This window comes from Doryrhamphus excisus, chromosome 7 (assembly GCF_030265055.1).
Source record: "Doryrhamphus excisus isolate RoL2022-K1 chromosome 7, RoL_Dexc_1.0, whole genome shotgun sequence".
NCBI lineage: Eukaryota > Metazoa > Chordata > Actinopteri > Syngnathiformes > Syngnathidae > Doryrhamphus > Doryrhamphus excisus.
In genome coordinates this window covers 15,287,374-15,300,709 of record NC_080472.1, presented here as the reverse complement: position 1 = coordinate 15,300,709, position 13,336 = coordinate 15,287,374, and the positions used below count along the sequence as shown (strand labels likewise).

Sequence of the window (13,336 nt, the reverse complement as noted above, 5' to 3'; positions counted from 1 at the left end):
TTTGACGGAATAGGTGAAATTGTTGTGAATGCAGCTCACGTTGGACGAAGGAGTTGCCTCCTCGCAACAGCATCAAATTTATGATCTCCCTGGACGGAATATTCCACGCATCCTTGAGCTACGGCTGCAGTTTTGCAACAAGATGAAACCTTTTTAAACGATTCGGAGCAACTTCACAATGCTGAAGCTGCCTTGAGGCGCGATCATCCGCGGATGGGTCTGGTCCCTATCAGCTGAGACATCGGTTACAATCCGCGGTGAGACTGTCGAGGCGGGACCGCAGACGGGATGGTGGAGCGGTCGGACCGAGCACCTTTGCTGGACTGGGAGGAGGTTCCGTCCGCTGAGAAAGCCGGTAGCGCGGACGAACACGAGCGACTATCGAGCCCGTCAACACCGGGGCATGGGTGGAGCAGCGGTGCGGGGGGTCTCTCTTCAAACAGGTCTGCCTTCAACGCAGACGGCTGCGGCGCCCCACCCGTGACCTCCATCACCCAGGCGGGCACGGATGAAACGCCGCATCCGGACAAGGTGGTGCATCCCTCGGATTCAGGACCGAGGGACATCCCGCTGGAGGACAGGATGGTGACATGGGAGGAGAAGGACCAAATTGTATCAGTCTTCGTGGTTACATTCAACACCAGAACAGGTGGGACAATAAATATGAAACTATAAATCGTGACGAAATCAGAATGAACAGGTGTGGTCTTTAGCTGATAAAATACATCGACATAACTTCAATTTTTGTGGTATGTGCTATATTGTAAGGTTTGTTGAATGTGCCAGTGAGCTCAGTGATGAATAAAACAGAAGCTTCTGCAAAAGGACCGCAGGGACACTTTATGGTTGTGCACACACGCATTGGGCGTAGCAAGGAGCGTTATATGAGGTTGCTTCACTTATTTAGGAATATGAAGATGAGCTCAACTAGGGAGGATGTCCATTATTGGACATCCTAAGCAAAAGTGTCACATTGCACTGACATTTGATGCCACCATTTCTGCATTTTTGCTGCTCTTGAAACTCTCAACACCTCCCTTGAATTCCTGCTCTTATCAGACCATATTTGCTCAGCTGCTGCACAACATAACATCTAAAGGAGAGAGCCAGCCTTCATTCATTTACTAGAATGTGCGTGCATGCTTTTCTGTTAATATGATCTCTCTTATGTGTGTGTGGTGACAGGCAACATGCTGGAGTGGTGCCTCCCTAAAGATATGGATCTGGAAGGGGTGGAATTCAAAGCTATCGCCAGCGGGTCCCATAGAGTCACCACAGACTTCATGTAAGTGGATGTGATTGACTTGATGTGATTTTTATTACCATTAAGTTGAGTTAAGTTTTTATTATTGTTGTATGTTTTAATAATGTGAGAAATATCTCCAAATTTGTCCATTTACCACAGATTTCATAGAGCTGCGGGGAGTTCATATTTTATTTTATTTTTTTCTTATTTGATGTAATTTGATTTATTTCATAAAGAGGAGATTCAGCATTTTATTGTATTTTTATATTTTATTTGTATTTTATTTTATCAAAATAAGGGGTTTCAGAATTTTATTTTTTATTTTATTTTACGAGCAAATGAATATCTGCATATATGTTCTACCACAAACTTTATCCAAGTGGTGGGTGAATTTTTATTTTATTTTAGAAAAAAAAATCATTTTTTAAAGTTTAATTGTATATATTATTTTTTCAATATATTTAAATTTTATTTTATATTTTTGAATTTTAGTTTCATATTTTATAAGCAAAATAATATCTGCATTGTCCTTCCACCATAAACTTAATTTAATTTAATTTAATTTAATCAGAATGAGTCACTCCATATTTCTTCTACATAATTAAGTGGGTAATTAACTTTATATTACTTTAAATTAAACCTATTTAATTTTGCTTTATTTTATGTTTTATTTCATTTTCTAAGGGAGGAATATCTGCATCTTATTATTTAAAAGGACGGTGATGAACTTGACAAATGAATGGAGTTTCTGATATGAATTTGACTTTTAGATGAATTGCACATGATTGGAATTGAACAGGAAAATACCATCCGTATTCCCCCTGACAGAATGTGTGGCTTGTATTGAAATAAATAAAGAAGATACATAAATAAATAAATAAAGAGCTCAGCCATCTGTCCATGCAGTCGCTTCCATGATTCATGGCTTTATCCACCTCCCTCTTGTCCCTCCCCACCCCTTCCAATCCCGACCCCAGCTACTTCCGCAAAGGCTGCTACTTTGGCCTGGCCTGCTTCGCCAACATGGCCGTGGAGAGCACGGCGGAGCGCGGCGCCAGGATGAAGTCGGTGGGGATCCTGTCTCCTTCGTACACGTTGCTTTACCGCTACATGAGCTTCCTGGAGCACCAGGTCAGGTAAGAAGGTGCACATATCCTTGTTAAAGTGTATTTTTGGAATGTGGCATGGGCCACAAATGGCCCCCAGGTCGCAGCTTGGACACCACTATACGTCAGTTCTCCCATAAGATGTGCTACGTTTTGAATGATGATGCCATCCCAAATGCTCCCATTCTCCAGCTCGTTACTCATCATGTCGCTGCCCTCCTGCTTCTTGCACAAAGAGCTGGCTGTGTAGTCACAAGATATTTGGCACCTCGTGGTTGGGTTGCATTGCCGAGGTCAACCTTCCTCCTTTCTTGTTTTTTATTTTGCCTGACAAACGCCAGCAGTGTGTGCCAGCGCTTAAACGACCCGATCAGCTTAAAACGTGCATGTCATTGAAACCCGAGCTGCAATTGACCCTCAACTTCCACACTCTTTATTAGCTCGAAAACTGCCTTAGTGTATATTTTATGTTCGTATGCGTGAGTGAGGTCAGCAGATTTAATGCTAATTCATGCATGCAGTCTACAGGATGATGCTGAAGGTGAAAGGTCAACTTTACCACATGTCAAATGTGTCATTTTTTTTTGCTGGTTGTGCTGTTCTGCTCTGACCCAGACTCCAGCTTCAGTCCCCGGGACATTACTCCCCACTGGAGGCCTTCTACGAGGACAAGAGGGCGCTGCTGCCCTCTAGCGGTGATGAAGCTGTTACTACCTGCCCTGTCAACGCTTGGGGGGCTGCCATCAACCATAGCATGCACCCAGAAATGAAGGTAAAAACATTATTGGGATGTCACCTCAAAATAGAGTAGTCTGTGTACAGCTTGTTGTTTCTGCACCAGATCACACACCCGGCAGGCTGCATGTCCCAGTTCATCCGCTTCTTCGGAGAGCAGATCATGGTGCTCTGGAAGCTAGCTCTCCTCCGGAGGCGAATCCTCATCTTCTCGCCTCCGCCCGTGGGTGTGGTCTGCTACAGAGGTGGGGTGAGAAGGTTGTAGGTGAAACTAACCAAACAAAGATACTCACGTTTTATTCCTTCTGTCCCATTTCAGTGTACTGCTGCTGCTGCCTGGCAAACATCTCCATCCCAGGGGTGGGCGTGGCCGTGCCAGAGTTCAGGCCTTTCTTCTACGTCAACGTCGCTGACATCAGCGCGCTGGAGAACGAACTCTCCTATGTTGCATGTGAGGGATGCGCCAGACGATATCCTCTATCCTCTCGGTAAAGACAGAATGTAACATGCATGTGTGTGTTACGTTTAGGTACAACGGAGAAGATCTTTGAGGAAAAGAGGGATCTGTATGACGTCTATGTGGACAATCAGAACGTCAAGACCCACAGAGATGGCCTGAAGCCTTTGCTCCGCATCAGCAGCGCCGACAGGGAGAAATATCGCAAGCTTACCGAGCAGAGGTGCGTTCAAATACACCAAAGAATTGAAGGAAAAACGGACTCAACAGTTGTATTATTTGCACACATACAGGAAGCTGCTGCTGTACTCTCAGGAGGAGAATGGCGACTGTGTGTCCAGTGAAGAGGATTTGTTTATTCTGTAAGTACACAATCATTTAACCCTTTTGAGATGTTAGAGACGTTTTGGTTGAATTGGCTTTATATTATTGTATACTATACAATTATATACTATTGTGCAAAAAAATAATGCTACATTTTGTACAGCATTATCAGTACTAGTCACTAAGGGCTTACAAATCCAATTCAAATTTACACTGCCGCTTGGGGGGATTTAAAAAAAGTACCATAAAAGCACCATAAAACAGGAAAATCGAAGAAACAAAAGTTATCTTAACTCTTTGTCTTTTAGCGACATGTTCGGCTATAATATAAATGTTGATGAAAGGACCATTTGGAAAAAAACGTTCATCAGTAGGTCACGCCTACTGTGTTTGTAGCGCTGCTAAATTAGCAGTTAGCTTGATGTGCTTTTGAATCGCACCATTCACCAGGCTACACTATGGAACAATGTGATTTTGAACCCGGGTCACCTAGCAGTGAGGTCTGCGCGTTAACCACTCGACCGCCGTGCTGTCTATTATATACATATTTATTATATTATGGTAGGGGCCTCAAACTTGCAGCCCGCGGGCCGAGACGCTAGTTTGAGGCCCCCACCTTGATACCAAAGTTTAATGTTGAAATGACAGCTTAAAGCTGTGTGCACACCGGACACAATTAACATGATTTTGCCCCGCCCATACTGTTACCCAACCCTGTTACCCCGCCCTGTTAAGCTAAAGGCTTATGACGCTGGGTACAAATAAATGCAGGAAATGATTTGGAATAAAAGGGAAAATACACGTCAAGATAAAGCATCTCATCAAACATGTTGTTAAAGTTGCTCCCAGATGGAACTGAGTACGATGCTAACTTGCTAATTGGGTCAAATTATTAAGTTTCATTAATGTTCATGTTAAAGGTTAAATAACTGTTAATACTGTTTGTTTGAATCTGAAAAAAATAATTTCTCTCCCAACTGTATGTGGTTTCCTATATTTTTTTTTATTTGCTGTTTTATTATTATTTTACTTATTTATTACTGATTGATTTATTGTCTTTATTCTTAATTTGTTTATTTTTTTATTTTTATCTTATTTTGTGTATAGAAAAATAAAAATTAAGATATTTGAGAACAGTGGAATGTTTTATCAGATATTTTGGTGTGGAAAACCGGAACCAAAGTACTGAAAAAGTGTAGGGTATAGCAGAAGCAAAAGCATTGAAGATAGTTTTTTTTTATTGATTTTTTTTTCCAGTTTTTAATAAATGCGTTTTGGGGTTTTTTTGAAAACCTGATGCGGCCCAGCTTCACCCAGAACCTAGCTCCGGTGGCCCCCAGGTAAATGGAGTTTGAGACCCCTGTATTATGGAAACTAAGAAAAACACTGGATTTGATGGGTTGAAATCCAACTAAATTAATAAATCTTGAATGTTGTTGCCAAGAATTGAACCATCTTAGGGCCTAATCAGCATATATGCAAACATGCATCCTATAAATGTACCTTTTTAAAGGGTTAAAATGTCAGAAATGTTGTTGGGATGTTTAAAGGACTTCTATGACAGACCTAATGTTTATCTACGTTTAGGTTTTTCTTGGAGCAGAACAACAGGATTTTCCAAACCCTGAGCGAGGTGGCGGGGAGTCCCGACCCCACGCTGACCCAGGAGAATGTGAGAGCCATGGGCCTGGACCCTCACGGTGACAGGCTCTTCCTGCTCCACCTGCTGGAGATCTACGGCTTTGACACCCTGCTGGTGTCCGATCAGCTCTGCTGCAGCTGAAATATCGATTCCCCATATTGATTTCCCATTGTTGACTATCTCGAGCCCTCTGGATCATCTGTGGCATCAGATTTTTGTTCTTTGTGCTGCCTCTGATCTGATCTTCAAGCCAAGCCGAGCATCGTGTGACTGTTCCGGGAAATACGCCCCACCATGGAGACCGGAGGCTGCATTGTAACACAAACCGGTAATAGTAGCGTCCTGGTCTTTGCCTTGTTCATATCCTTCAAGTGCAATGTCCTATTTAAGCATTTATGTACAAATCCATGTCTTTTTTATGTGGGAAATGTGAATCATGGCAGGTAAACCACTGTTTTTTTTAACCTCATTTGTATTTGAATATTTTTTTAGCCAGAGCTGAGACCAAATTGAAATATTCTCAACAGGCTTATTTGCACGCTGCCAGCTGAGCCGCTACGTTTGCGTACGAGTACGTTTGACCTCTGCCAGTATGGTAGCAAGACAAGCACATGCCTGCAGGGAGTGAGCTGAGAGATGTGTTGCCCAACATGAACCATGCCTATCCATTTTTCTTTCAGCTTTAGCCGTGTGTAGATACTCAATGGCTGTACGTTTATATCAGTGATGACGTGGGATCAAATGAATGTGTTTTCTAAGGCAATTCTGATCCCCTAAAGCCTATTCTCCACCTTCAATCAACTGTACAGGGCTCTAGTCGCAGTAGACTCATGTTAAAACACTTTTATTTATTTTACTGTAAACCATTTCAGAAATAAAGTCAATTTGAATGCCTACTTGTAAATGCTTAGCTTTCCTTACTGCCATTAAGAACAAACTCCTCCCCGCTGGATTCGCTGGTGCAGTCGTCGGAGCCGTAACTGGCGGCAGCGGCTGCTTTGAGAGCGGTGATCCATCGCTGTTTAAAATCCACATCCTCGCAGGTGAACATGTGGCTGCTTTTGGATTGTCTTACACAAAAGTGTCCCTGGAGGTCCTGAGGGGGATCTTCCACAGTGCAGCCCAGCAGAGGAATACTGAAGAGGGGCTTCACATCCTGGAGAAAAGATGAGTGGTAATGGAAGTTGTGGCAGGGTGAACATTCGAACGTGGTGTTGTTGGTGTTACCTGTGAAGCAGCACACAAAGAGAGGAGGGGGTGTTCGGTGTTGGTGATGACACACCACACCCGCTGCCACGTTTTGGGATTGTCTCCGTATTGCAGGAAGCCGCTCATCACGCAGTTGCTGGGGAACTGAGAAGGACACAATGTACCCTACTGGACTCTCAGGTACTGCAGTGTGGAATACACTTAATGCCATAATTAGCATTCATAATGAGGAAGGGGTGTTAATTACAGACGACACTGCAATAGTGTTATTTTTCTTGCATGTTTGTCACACTTCAAGTAATACGTGGTTGGGCCACACTTAGCAGCGACAACTGCAATCAATCTTTTGTGCCAACTTGCAATGAGTCTCTTCTGGCCCACTCATCTTTGCAGAATTGTTGTCATTCGGCCACATTAGAGGCTTTTCCAGCATGCAGCAAATGAGGCCTGCAGTTCTTTGGATGTTGTTGTGGGGTCTTTTGTGACCTCTTGGGTTAGTCGTTGCTGCGCTCTTATGGGCAATTTTGGTTGGCCATCACCACTGTTCCATGTTTTAGCCATTTGTAGATAATGGCTCTCACTGTGGTTTGCTGGAGACCCAAAGCTTTAGAAATGGCTTCATAATTTGAGGGGATTTTCTTTCTCCCTTAATAAAAAGTTGTATTCAAAAACAAAATTTTGTGTAGAATTTTGTTGGCATTTACTAATATTTCAATTTATTTGATGATCTGAAACAGAAGTTTGACAAAAAAAGACCTCAGGAAGGGGACAAACACTCCACTGCACTGCTAGACTGTATATAACAATTTATAACTAATAATGTGTAGTGCATGAGAAAGTGGAAAAGTTGTGCCACAACTTGGCAGCAAGAGAAGCAGCAATTGGAGCATTAGGTGATAAACAGTACTGTACGTACATTTACCTCTGCTGGTTGTTTCTTGATCCTCTCTCCTCTTTGTCCAGTCAAGATGGAGTAGCAGGATTTACACACCTTGTTCAGCTTATTACCATCGTACGCCAGCGCCGCCTTGTTGTCAGAACACTTCCAGCACACCACCTGGAGACAGACACTCTGGTGAGTGGATGCAAGTCCGCGGGGTCTGTTTTTTGGGGGATTTTGTTTTTAACATTTTAACGCTCACACAGCCGCACGCCCGGCAGTGATGTCGTCGCCGGGTGAGAGCATTGAAGGGTTCCTGGCACTTCATGCACACTGTCACCTCGTTGTCGCGGATCCAGCGGGGTGCACGGCGGCCAAGCTCTTCCGTCTAGAATGAGAAGAGTCAGGGATGCTGCCCGCCTGTCATCCCTCACCGGTACGGTCCAACTTACCAGGTCCTCCGCCTGGAGCTCCTTTGAGGCCAACTTGAAGGTCTCATTTTTCTTCTGGAACACATCAATGGCATCCTGAATCACCTGGAGGAGACGAGTCGCGTGATGCACATACATCTTTTCAGGTAACATGACACAAAAATGTCACAAAGTACCTTTATCCACTCATCTCGGTCTTGTTCGGAGCTACAGACAACAAACACATCATACACATGAACACAAAAACCACTCCAGATTCAACACACTACACCTGGCCTGCAGCTCCAGTGTCTTCTCCTTTCCCGACACCTGGAAGGTGTAAAGGTGGTCCTCATTGGTGGTTTGCTGCACCTGCAGGGCGTCCACTCCTACTCTGCACCGCACCGTAAAACGCTGCCCGACTAGGCTGAACCTTGGCGTGCAGCACAGCAGAAAGTTGTTGAACTATGCAGAAAGAAACAAAAACATCCATGAATGACTGGAAATCTAATGACAACTCATTTAATTACATTTTATTCAATGATATGATTGGATAATTAATAAAAAATATATTATGGGAAAATGATTTATTCAATTTGTATAATTTCTTATATTTATAGGTATTCATATAATTGTATTTTGTTAGAATCATAAAATATAGGAAAATAAACTAGCACTGAAATGTTAATTGTGACAATTTTGAGTGAACAGAAAAATATTTCATTCTGTTTAACATGATAAATACAGTTAATAAAAATGTGAATTAGTCAATAATTTTAATTGTGGATAGTTAATTAAATTCTAACATTTTAAAAATTATTATATTTTCTAATATAATTAATTTAGAAATTATTCAAAAAATATTTAAATTCTATTAAATAAAATGAATGTTATGGTTGAAGTGAATTAAATGTGACATGAAGAAGCGCCACTATATGGAAATGTAGTTGAATTCTATTCTGTTAGAATAAGTACAATATAGGAATTAAAATAAATATTTGTCAGCTTAGATCATTGTCATCCGACCAGAAAGAGGTGGCGCTCCATGGCGGACGTGTTCCTGGCGGCGAGTTTGAGCAGGCGACCTTCCCTTAGAAACTCGTTGGTCGGGTTCACCACTTCCTCCTCTCCGAGCATCTCGTAGATCTCCAGTAGCCGCTTGATGTTCTCCTGTTTTCATAGGAATACTGTAGGTTTTTTTCATCAGAACTAAAGTGTGGTAACAGATGCACATTGACGTGACGTACAGCTTTGTGGATAGCGCTGTTGGAGTGGTTGGCAGCCATGGAGATTGTCTCCAAGGATTCTGTGGAGGGAAAAAAGCGACGTTAAAATGTTATTTATGAGGAAGATCTTGAGGAAGTCTTACTTTGTGCAAATTCGTAGTCTGGGTTTGTGGTGGGCACTTTCTTGACATAATCCCTGAGCAGCATCTCATAGCGAGGAATCCTCTGGACCGGTTCTAGCATGTGATGCTGGAGAGTCAAGCTGCCACAGGCCTCCAGACTCTAAAAGAATACACATAAATCACTCTCTCCCTCGGTCCTGACAGAAGAGTGACACTTGTGGAGCCTACCTGGATGTCATGGATGATGTTCCTGAAGGCTGAGGAGCGCTCCGTCCATGTTCTTATCAGCTCCATGGCTTGGTCGAAGTTCCGGACGTAGTCGGCGTACATCCTCAGGAAGGGGGCGTGCTGCAGGAGAACATTTCCCAAACCTGGCCGCTCACACCTGCATGGTTAAGAGGAGGACCCCAACCAGGAAAAATTAGATAAAAAAGGCATACAAGACAACCTCAAAAAAAGATTTTTCCAAGACAAAAGTACAAAAAAACAGACGGTCAATTAGCCAAACTTTTAACCGTTTATATTGCATATTTTCCCGTAGTTTAACTTTCATTTAAAAAATGTCCACTCTGGAACTGCTGAAGCAGCACAGTGTCCAGTCTGCTTGGTGCTGGTGTCATTTTTTTTCTGTGAAATCTTATAGTAACGCCTTTGAGACACACTTTTCAAGCAGGTCCAAGTCACTGGGGTGAGGAAGTGACAGGAAGAAAAGCTCGCTTGAGGAGACAAAAAGCAAACAGCCTGTGTTTTTCAGACTTTTTTCGAGTGTAAAAAGCCTGCGTCATAAACCTGGTCTTTCAGTCCAGTTCTCTGGCTAGGTCAGGGGTGGATTAAAAAAATAAAACTAAAAATAAGAAAATGCAGGAAAAATTTTCAAGAATAATGACAAAATATTAAGAGAAAAAACAAGACAAAAGGTCGCAATTTTAGGAGAATAAACTAATAATCACGATGAATTGTCATTTTAGTAGCATAGATGTAAAATATTAAAGTCAAGGCGTTATTGAAAAATACAAATTAAAACAAAGATTCAAGTTAGAAAAAGTATTAAAAATATTCAGACAAAGTCAAAATATTCTGGGAATAAAGTCACAACTACAAATAACTTGTGAAAAAGTAACGTGTAAATAATCTCTAAAAATAAAAGCTGAAATGCATATTTTTTCTTGCAAAGTTGCCCTTTGTTGTTCAGTACGTGGACACCCTGGTCTAGGTATGATGACCCACCAGTGACTGATGCAGTCTTCCAGGTCAGGCAGCAAGAACTGGCTATGGAAGGAGTAGATGGATGAAATGTTGGAGAAGATATTCCGGACAACGTCTGCCGGAAAGGAGCCACGCCCGGCCTCTTCTGTGAGGCGCAGACAGAACACCTGCAGGAGGAGTCCATTAGCTCTTCTACCAAATCAACCCCCCCCCCAGACACACTAACCTGGTCCAGCAGGTGTAGCCGAGCCACGTAGGCCCTCTCCGTGTGCAGGAGCTCACTGGCTATCTTGAACAACTTTTGCTCCATCTTCTCCTCCTCCTTTGGTGCCTCCTTCTTCCTCTCCTCCCCACGTTTTTCACCCTCAGTCCATCCGCATTTAAACTTGGATCCGACACGGATCTTGGAGGCTTTTTCGTCCCCAAGTAGGACACAATTACCTTGGTGCTCGTTGCTGCTGATTGAGCGATTAGAAGTGACATCCTCCATGGTGCGATTGAGTCTGCAGTCTTCTGGAGCTTCGATGGTGATAGCGGGCTGAGGAGAACATTCCCCTTTTTTCAATGGAGTTCTGCAAAAAGCAAGTGCCGAGTCATTTTCACGCAAAGCCACATCAAAGTGAAGTAACGCGCTAACCTTTCGTCCATGTACACAATGAGGTCTGGCACGCTCAAAGACTTCCCCGGCCTCTTCTCCTGACACTCCGTCTTCACGCTTGGAATCCTGTGTAAACCCAGCCAGGATTTAGAGTTCCGAGCAGGGCTGTAGCTCCCCACCTTGCTCTGAACAGGGCTGGGGGTCCGTAATATTCCCGATAGAGGGCTACGGTTTCTTGGGGACAACTTAGCGGGACTGTGACCGCCCTCCCTCAAGGGGCTACAGTTTTGGATGCCCCTCTTACCAGGACTTGGGGACCCCAATGAAGGGCTGCTTGCAAACTTGGGGATCTTCTGGGAAGGGGAGAGCCTGATGGGGCTTAAATGTGATCCAGGGAGGAAACAGCCTGCCCCTGCTTTGTTTGGACTCGGGGATGTGTGGCAGCAAGCTGGGATTGGACTCTTGTCATTAAAATGCTGAGGCGATTGCTTGGAAGAAGAGGGTGGTACGCTCCTCATCGGACTCTGGAGGTGAGCCGGCTTGGGGGGTACTGCAAGGCAACCATTGCATGTCACAACAACAAACACAAACAGGATGGACTTGAGCTCACCTTGGGGCTTGGAGGGGGTTCTCTTCGTTGGACTTTGTTGGTCTTCATGTTTGGAGGTTGAACCCCCACAGCTGTAAACGCCACCGCTCACCACTGAAATATATATTATGTATTTCATATCACGAGGAAGCAGTCATTTAACAATATATTGATTATCGGAGTTGATCGAGAAGTGCATAAAGTCAGCAAAATGCTAGAAAATAGCATTTTTTAAAAATCTGAATAAACGGCAGTTGCTTTGAAATCGGTACATGGTGAACTTTGATCCCTTGAAATGCCATTTAAATGCAGTAAAAAAAAATTTCATATTTGAAAAATACTAATATATAAATATAAAAACATAAGAAATGAAAAACAATTGCAAAAAAAATAAATAAATAAGACTTTATACACAATAGGCCTCAGAAAAAAAATTATGTGACAGGAATACATTACTAATTTGCAAATGTGCCACTTTGTAAATAATTCTAACCCTGAGGAAACCATCTCATCTTATTGCAGCCAACAATATGAGTCGGCGACCTCCCTCAAATCCTTCCCAATTATGCAACAGCTTAATTTCTTACCTTTTCGCTAACTTGACAAAACCTAAAGTTGATCTGTGGGTCATGTGGAGGAGCAGGCTAAAGTCTTTGTCACTCTGCCAGTATGTCACACTTCTGCTTTCTCACTTCTGTGTGGCTTGCATACGTTGTTTAACATGTAAGGGCCACCAACGTGTGGGGGGTTGGACATCATAGTGCATGCCTGACATTGATGTTGCTGTTTGTACATTCAAATTGCTTTTTCCTGCAAAAGTACTCATGACATTCATGAGAAAGTATAGTTCCAAGTGATGCTTGGCACTGTTGACTCCATTCTATCAGTGCTACTGGAGCAAGAGTTATACTTTAGTGACGGCTTAAAACCATCCCTTCAACAGAGGAACAGTGCGCCATTGTATGTGTGTGCGTGTGTGTGTGTGATTGCCAAACAAGTAGCAAAAGCAAAGTCCAGGCTGAATCAGGCGAAAGGGATTTGAATTCAGTAATCCAAACATTAGTTGGCACAGTTCCAATACATTCGCGCCATTATGTCATTGATGGGAAACAGTTCGTGATTCAATAACACATCATTAAAAATCCCTGCCTCGTGTGGTTAATTGGCCTCAAATTAACCCAAAATAACAAACTTCCGCTTGTTTTGTTTGGGTTTATATTCACATTATTTGTTAGTTCGGCTTCAAAATGCCGTGTTGTTATCATATCAGGTGCAAACTCACCCGTGTGACAATCCGGTGCATCGCCTTTCACTTTCCGCCTGACCGCCACACGCCTGAACTCCTCCGCGTCACGACCGCTGTTCAGCGTCAAACTATTCCTCTTCTTCAAGTCGAACATGGTGAACAAAAGTCACTCTTTTACCTCGAAGTTTGTCGATAAATAGAAGGGTGAGAGTCCAACGTTTCAGCAGCAGCAACAAGGGGAGGAGGAGGAGAAGTGAGTGAGTTTGTGTGCTCACGTGAGTGTCGGAGCTGCTGAAGTTAATTACGGGGAGTCGTGGGGCTCAATTTGCTTTCGTTGATT

General features: G+C 43.1%; 2 protein-coding genes across 4 annotated transcripts; one reads left to right on the top strand and one right to left on the bottom strand.

Annotated features, from left to right (window-relative positions):
- The first annotated feature begins 22 nt into the window (after positions 1-22).
- On the top strand, positions 23-6,400 carry LOC131132788 (DENN domain-containing protein 11-like). Its single transcript, XM_058078735.1, has 9 exons — positions 23-649; positions 1,186-1,285; positions 2,224-2,382; positions 2,968-3,124; positions 3,194-3,332; positions 3,407-3,538; positions 3,617-3,767; positions 3,838-3,906; positions 5,456-6,400. Exons 1-9 carry the CDS (start codon positions 289-291, stop codon positions 5,649-5,651), a joined length of 1,464 nt encoding a protein of 487 aa, XP_057934718.1. The 5' UTR covers positions 23-288; the 3' UTR covers positions 5,652-6,400.
- Positions 6,335-13,336, bottom strand: LOC131132785 (FYVE, RhoGEF and PH domain-containing protein 4-like). 3 transcript variants are annotated; one of them, XM_058078731.1, is made up of 16 exons: positions 13,033-13,336; positions 11,772-11,864; positions 11,201-11,711; positions 10,790-11,135; positions 10,585-10,730; positions 9,586-9,742; positions 9,379-9,517; positions 9,257-9,315; positions 9,036-9,179; positions 8,302-8,474; positions 8,207-8,237; positions 8,052-8,135; positions 7,862-7,987; positions 7,636-7,776; positions 6,738-6,863; positions 6,335-6,666 (listed from the first exon to the last, which is right to left on the bottom strand). In XM_058078731.1, exons 1-16 carry the CDS (start codon positions 13,148-13,150, stop codon positions 6,418-6,420), a joined length of 2,643 nt encoding a protein of 880 aa, XP_057934714.1. In that variant the 5' UTR covers positions 13,151-13,336; the 3' UTR covers positions 6,335-6,417. The 3 variants fall into 3 exon arrangements, with proteins under 3 accessions (XP_057934714.1, XP_057934716.1, XP_057934715.1); XM_058078733.1 differs by lacking the exon at positions 13,033-13,336 and adding an exon at positions 12,338-12,460; XM_058078732.1 differs by having other exon boundaries at positions 6,336-6,666; positions 7,642-7,776; positions 13,033-13,335.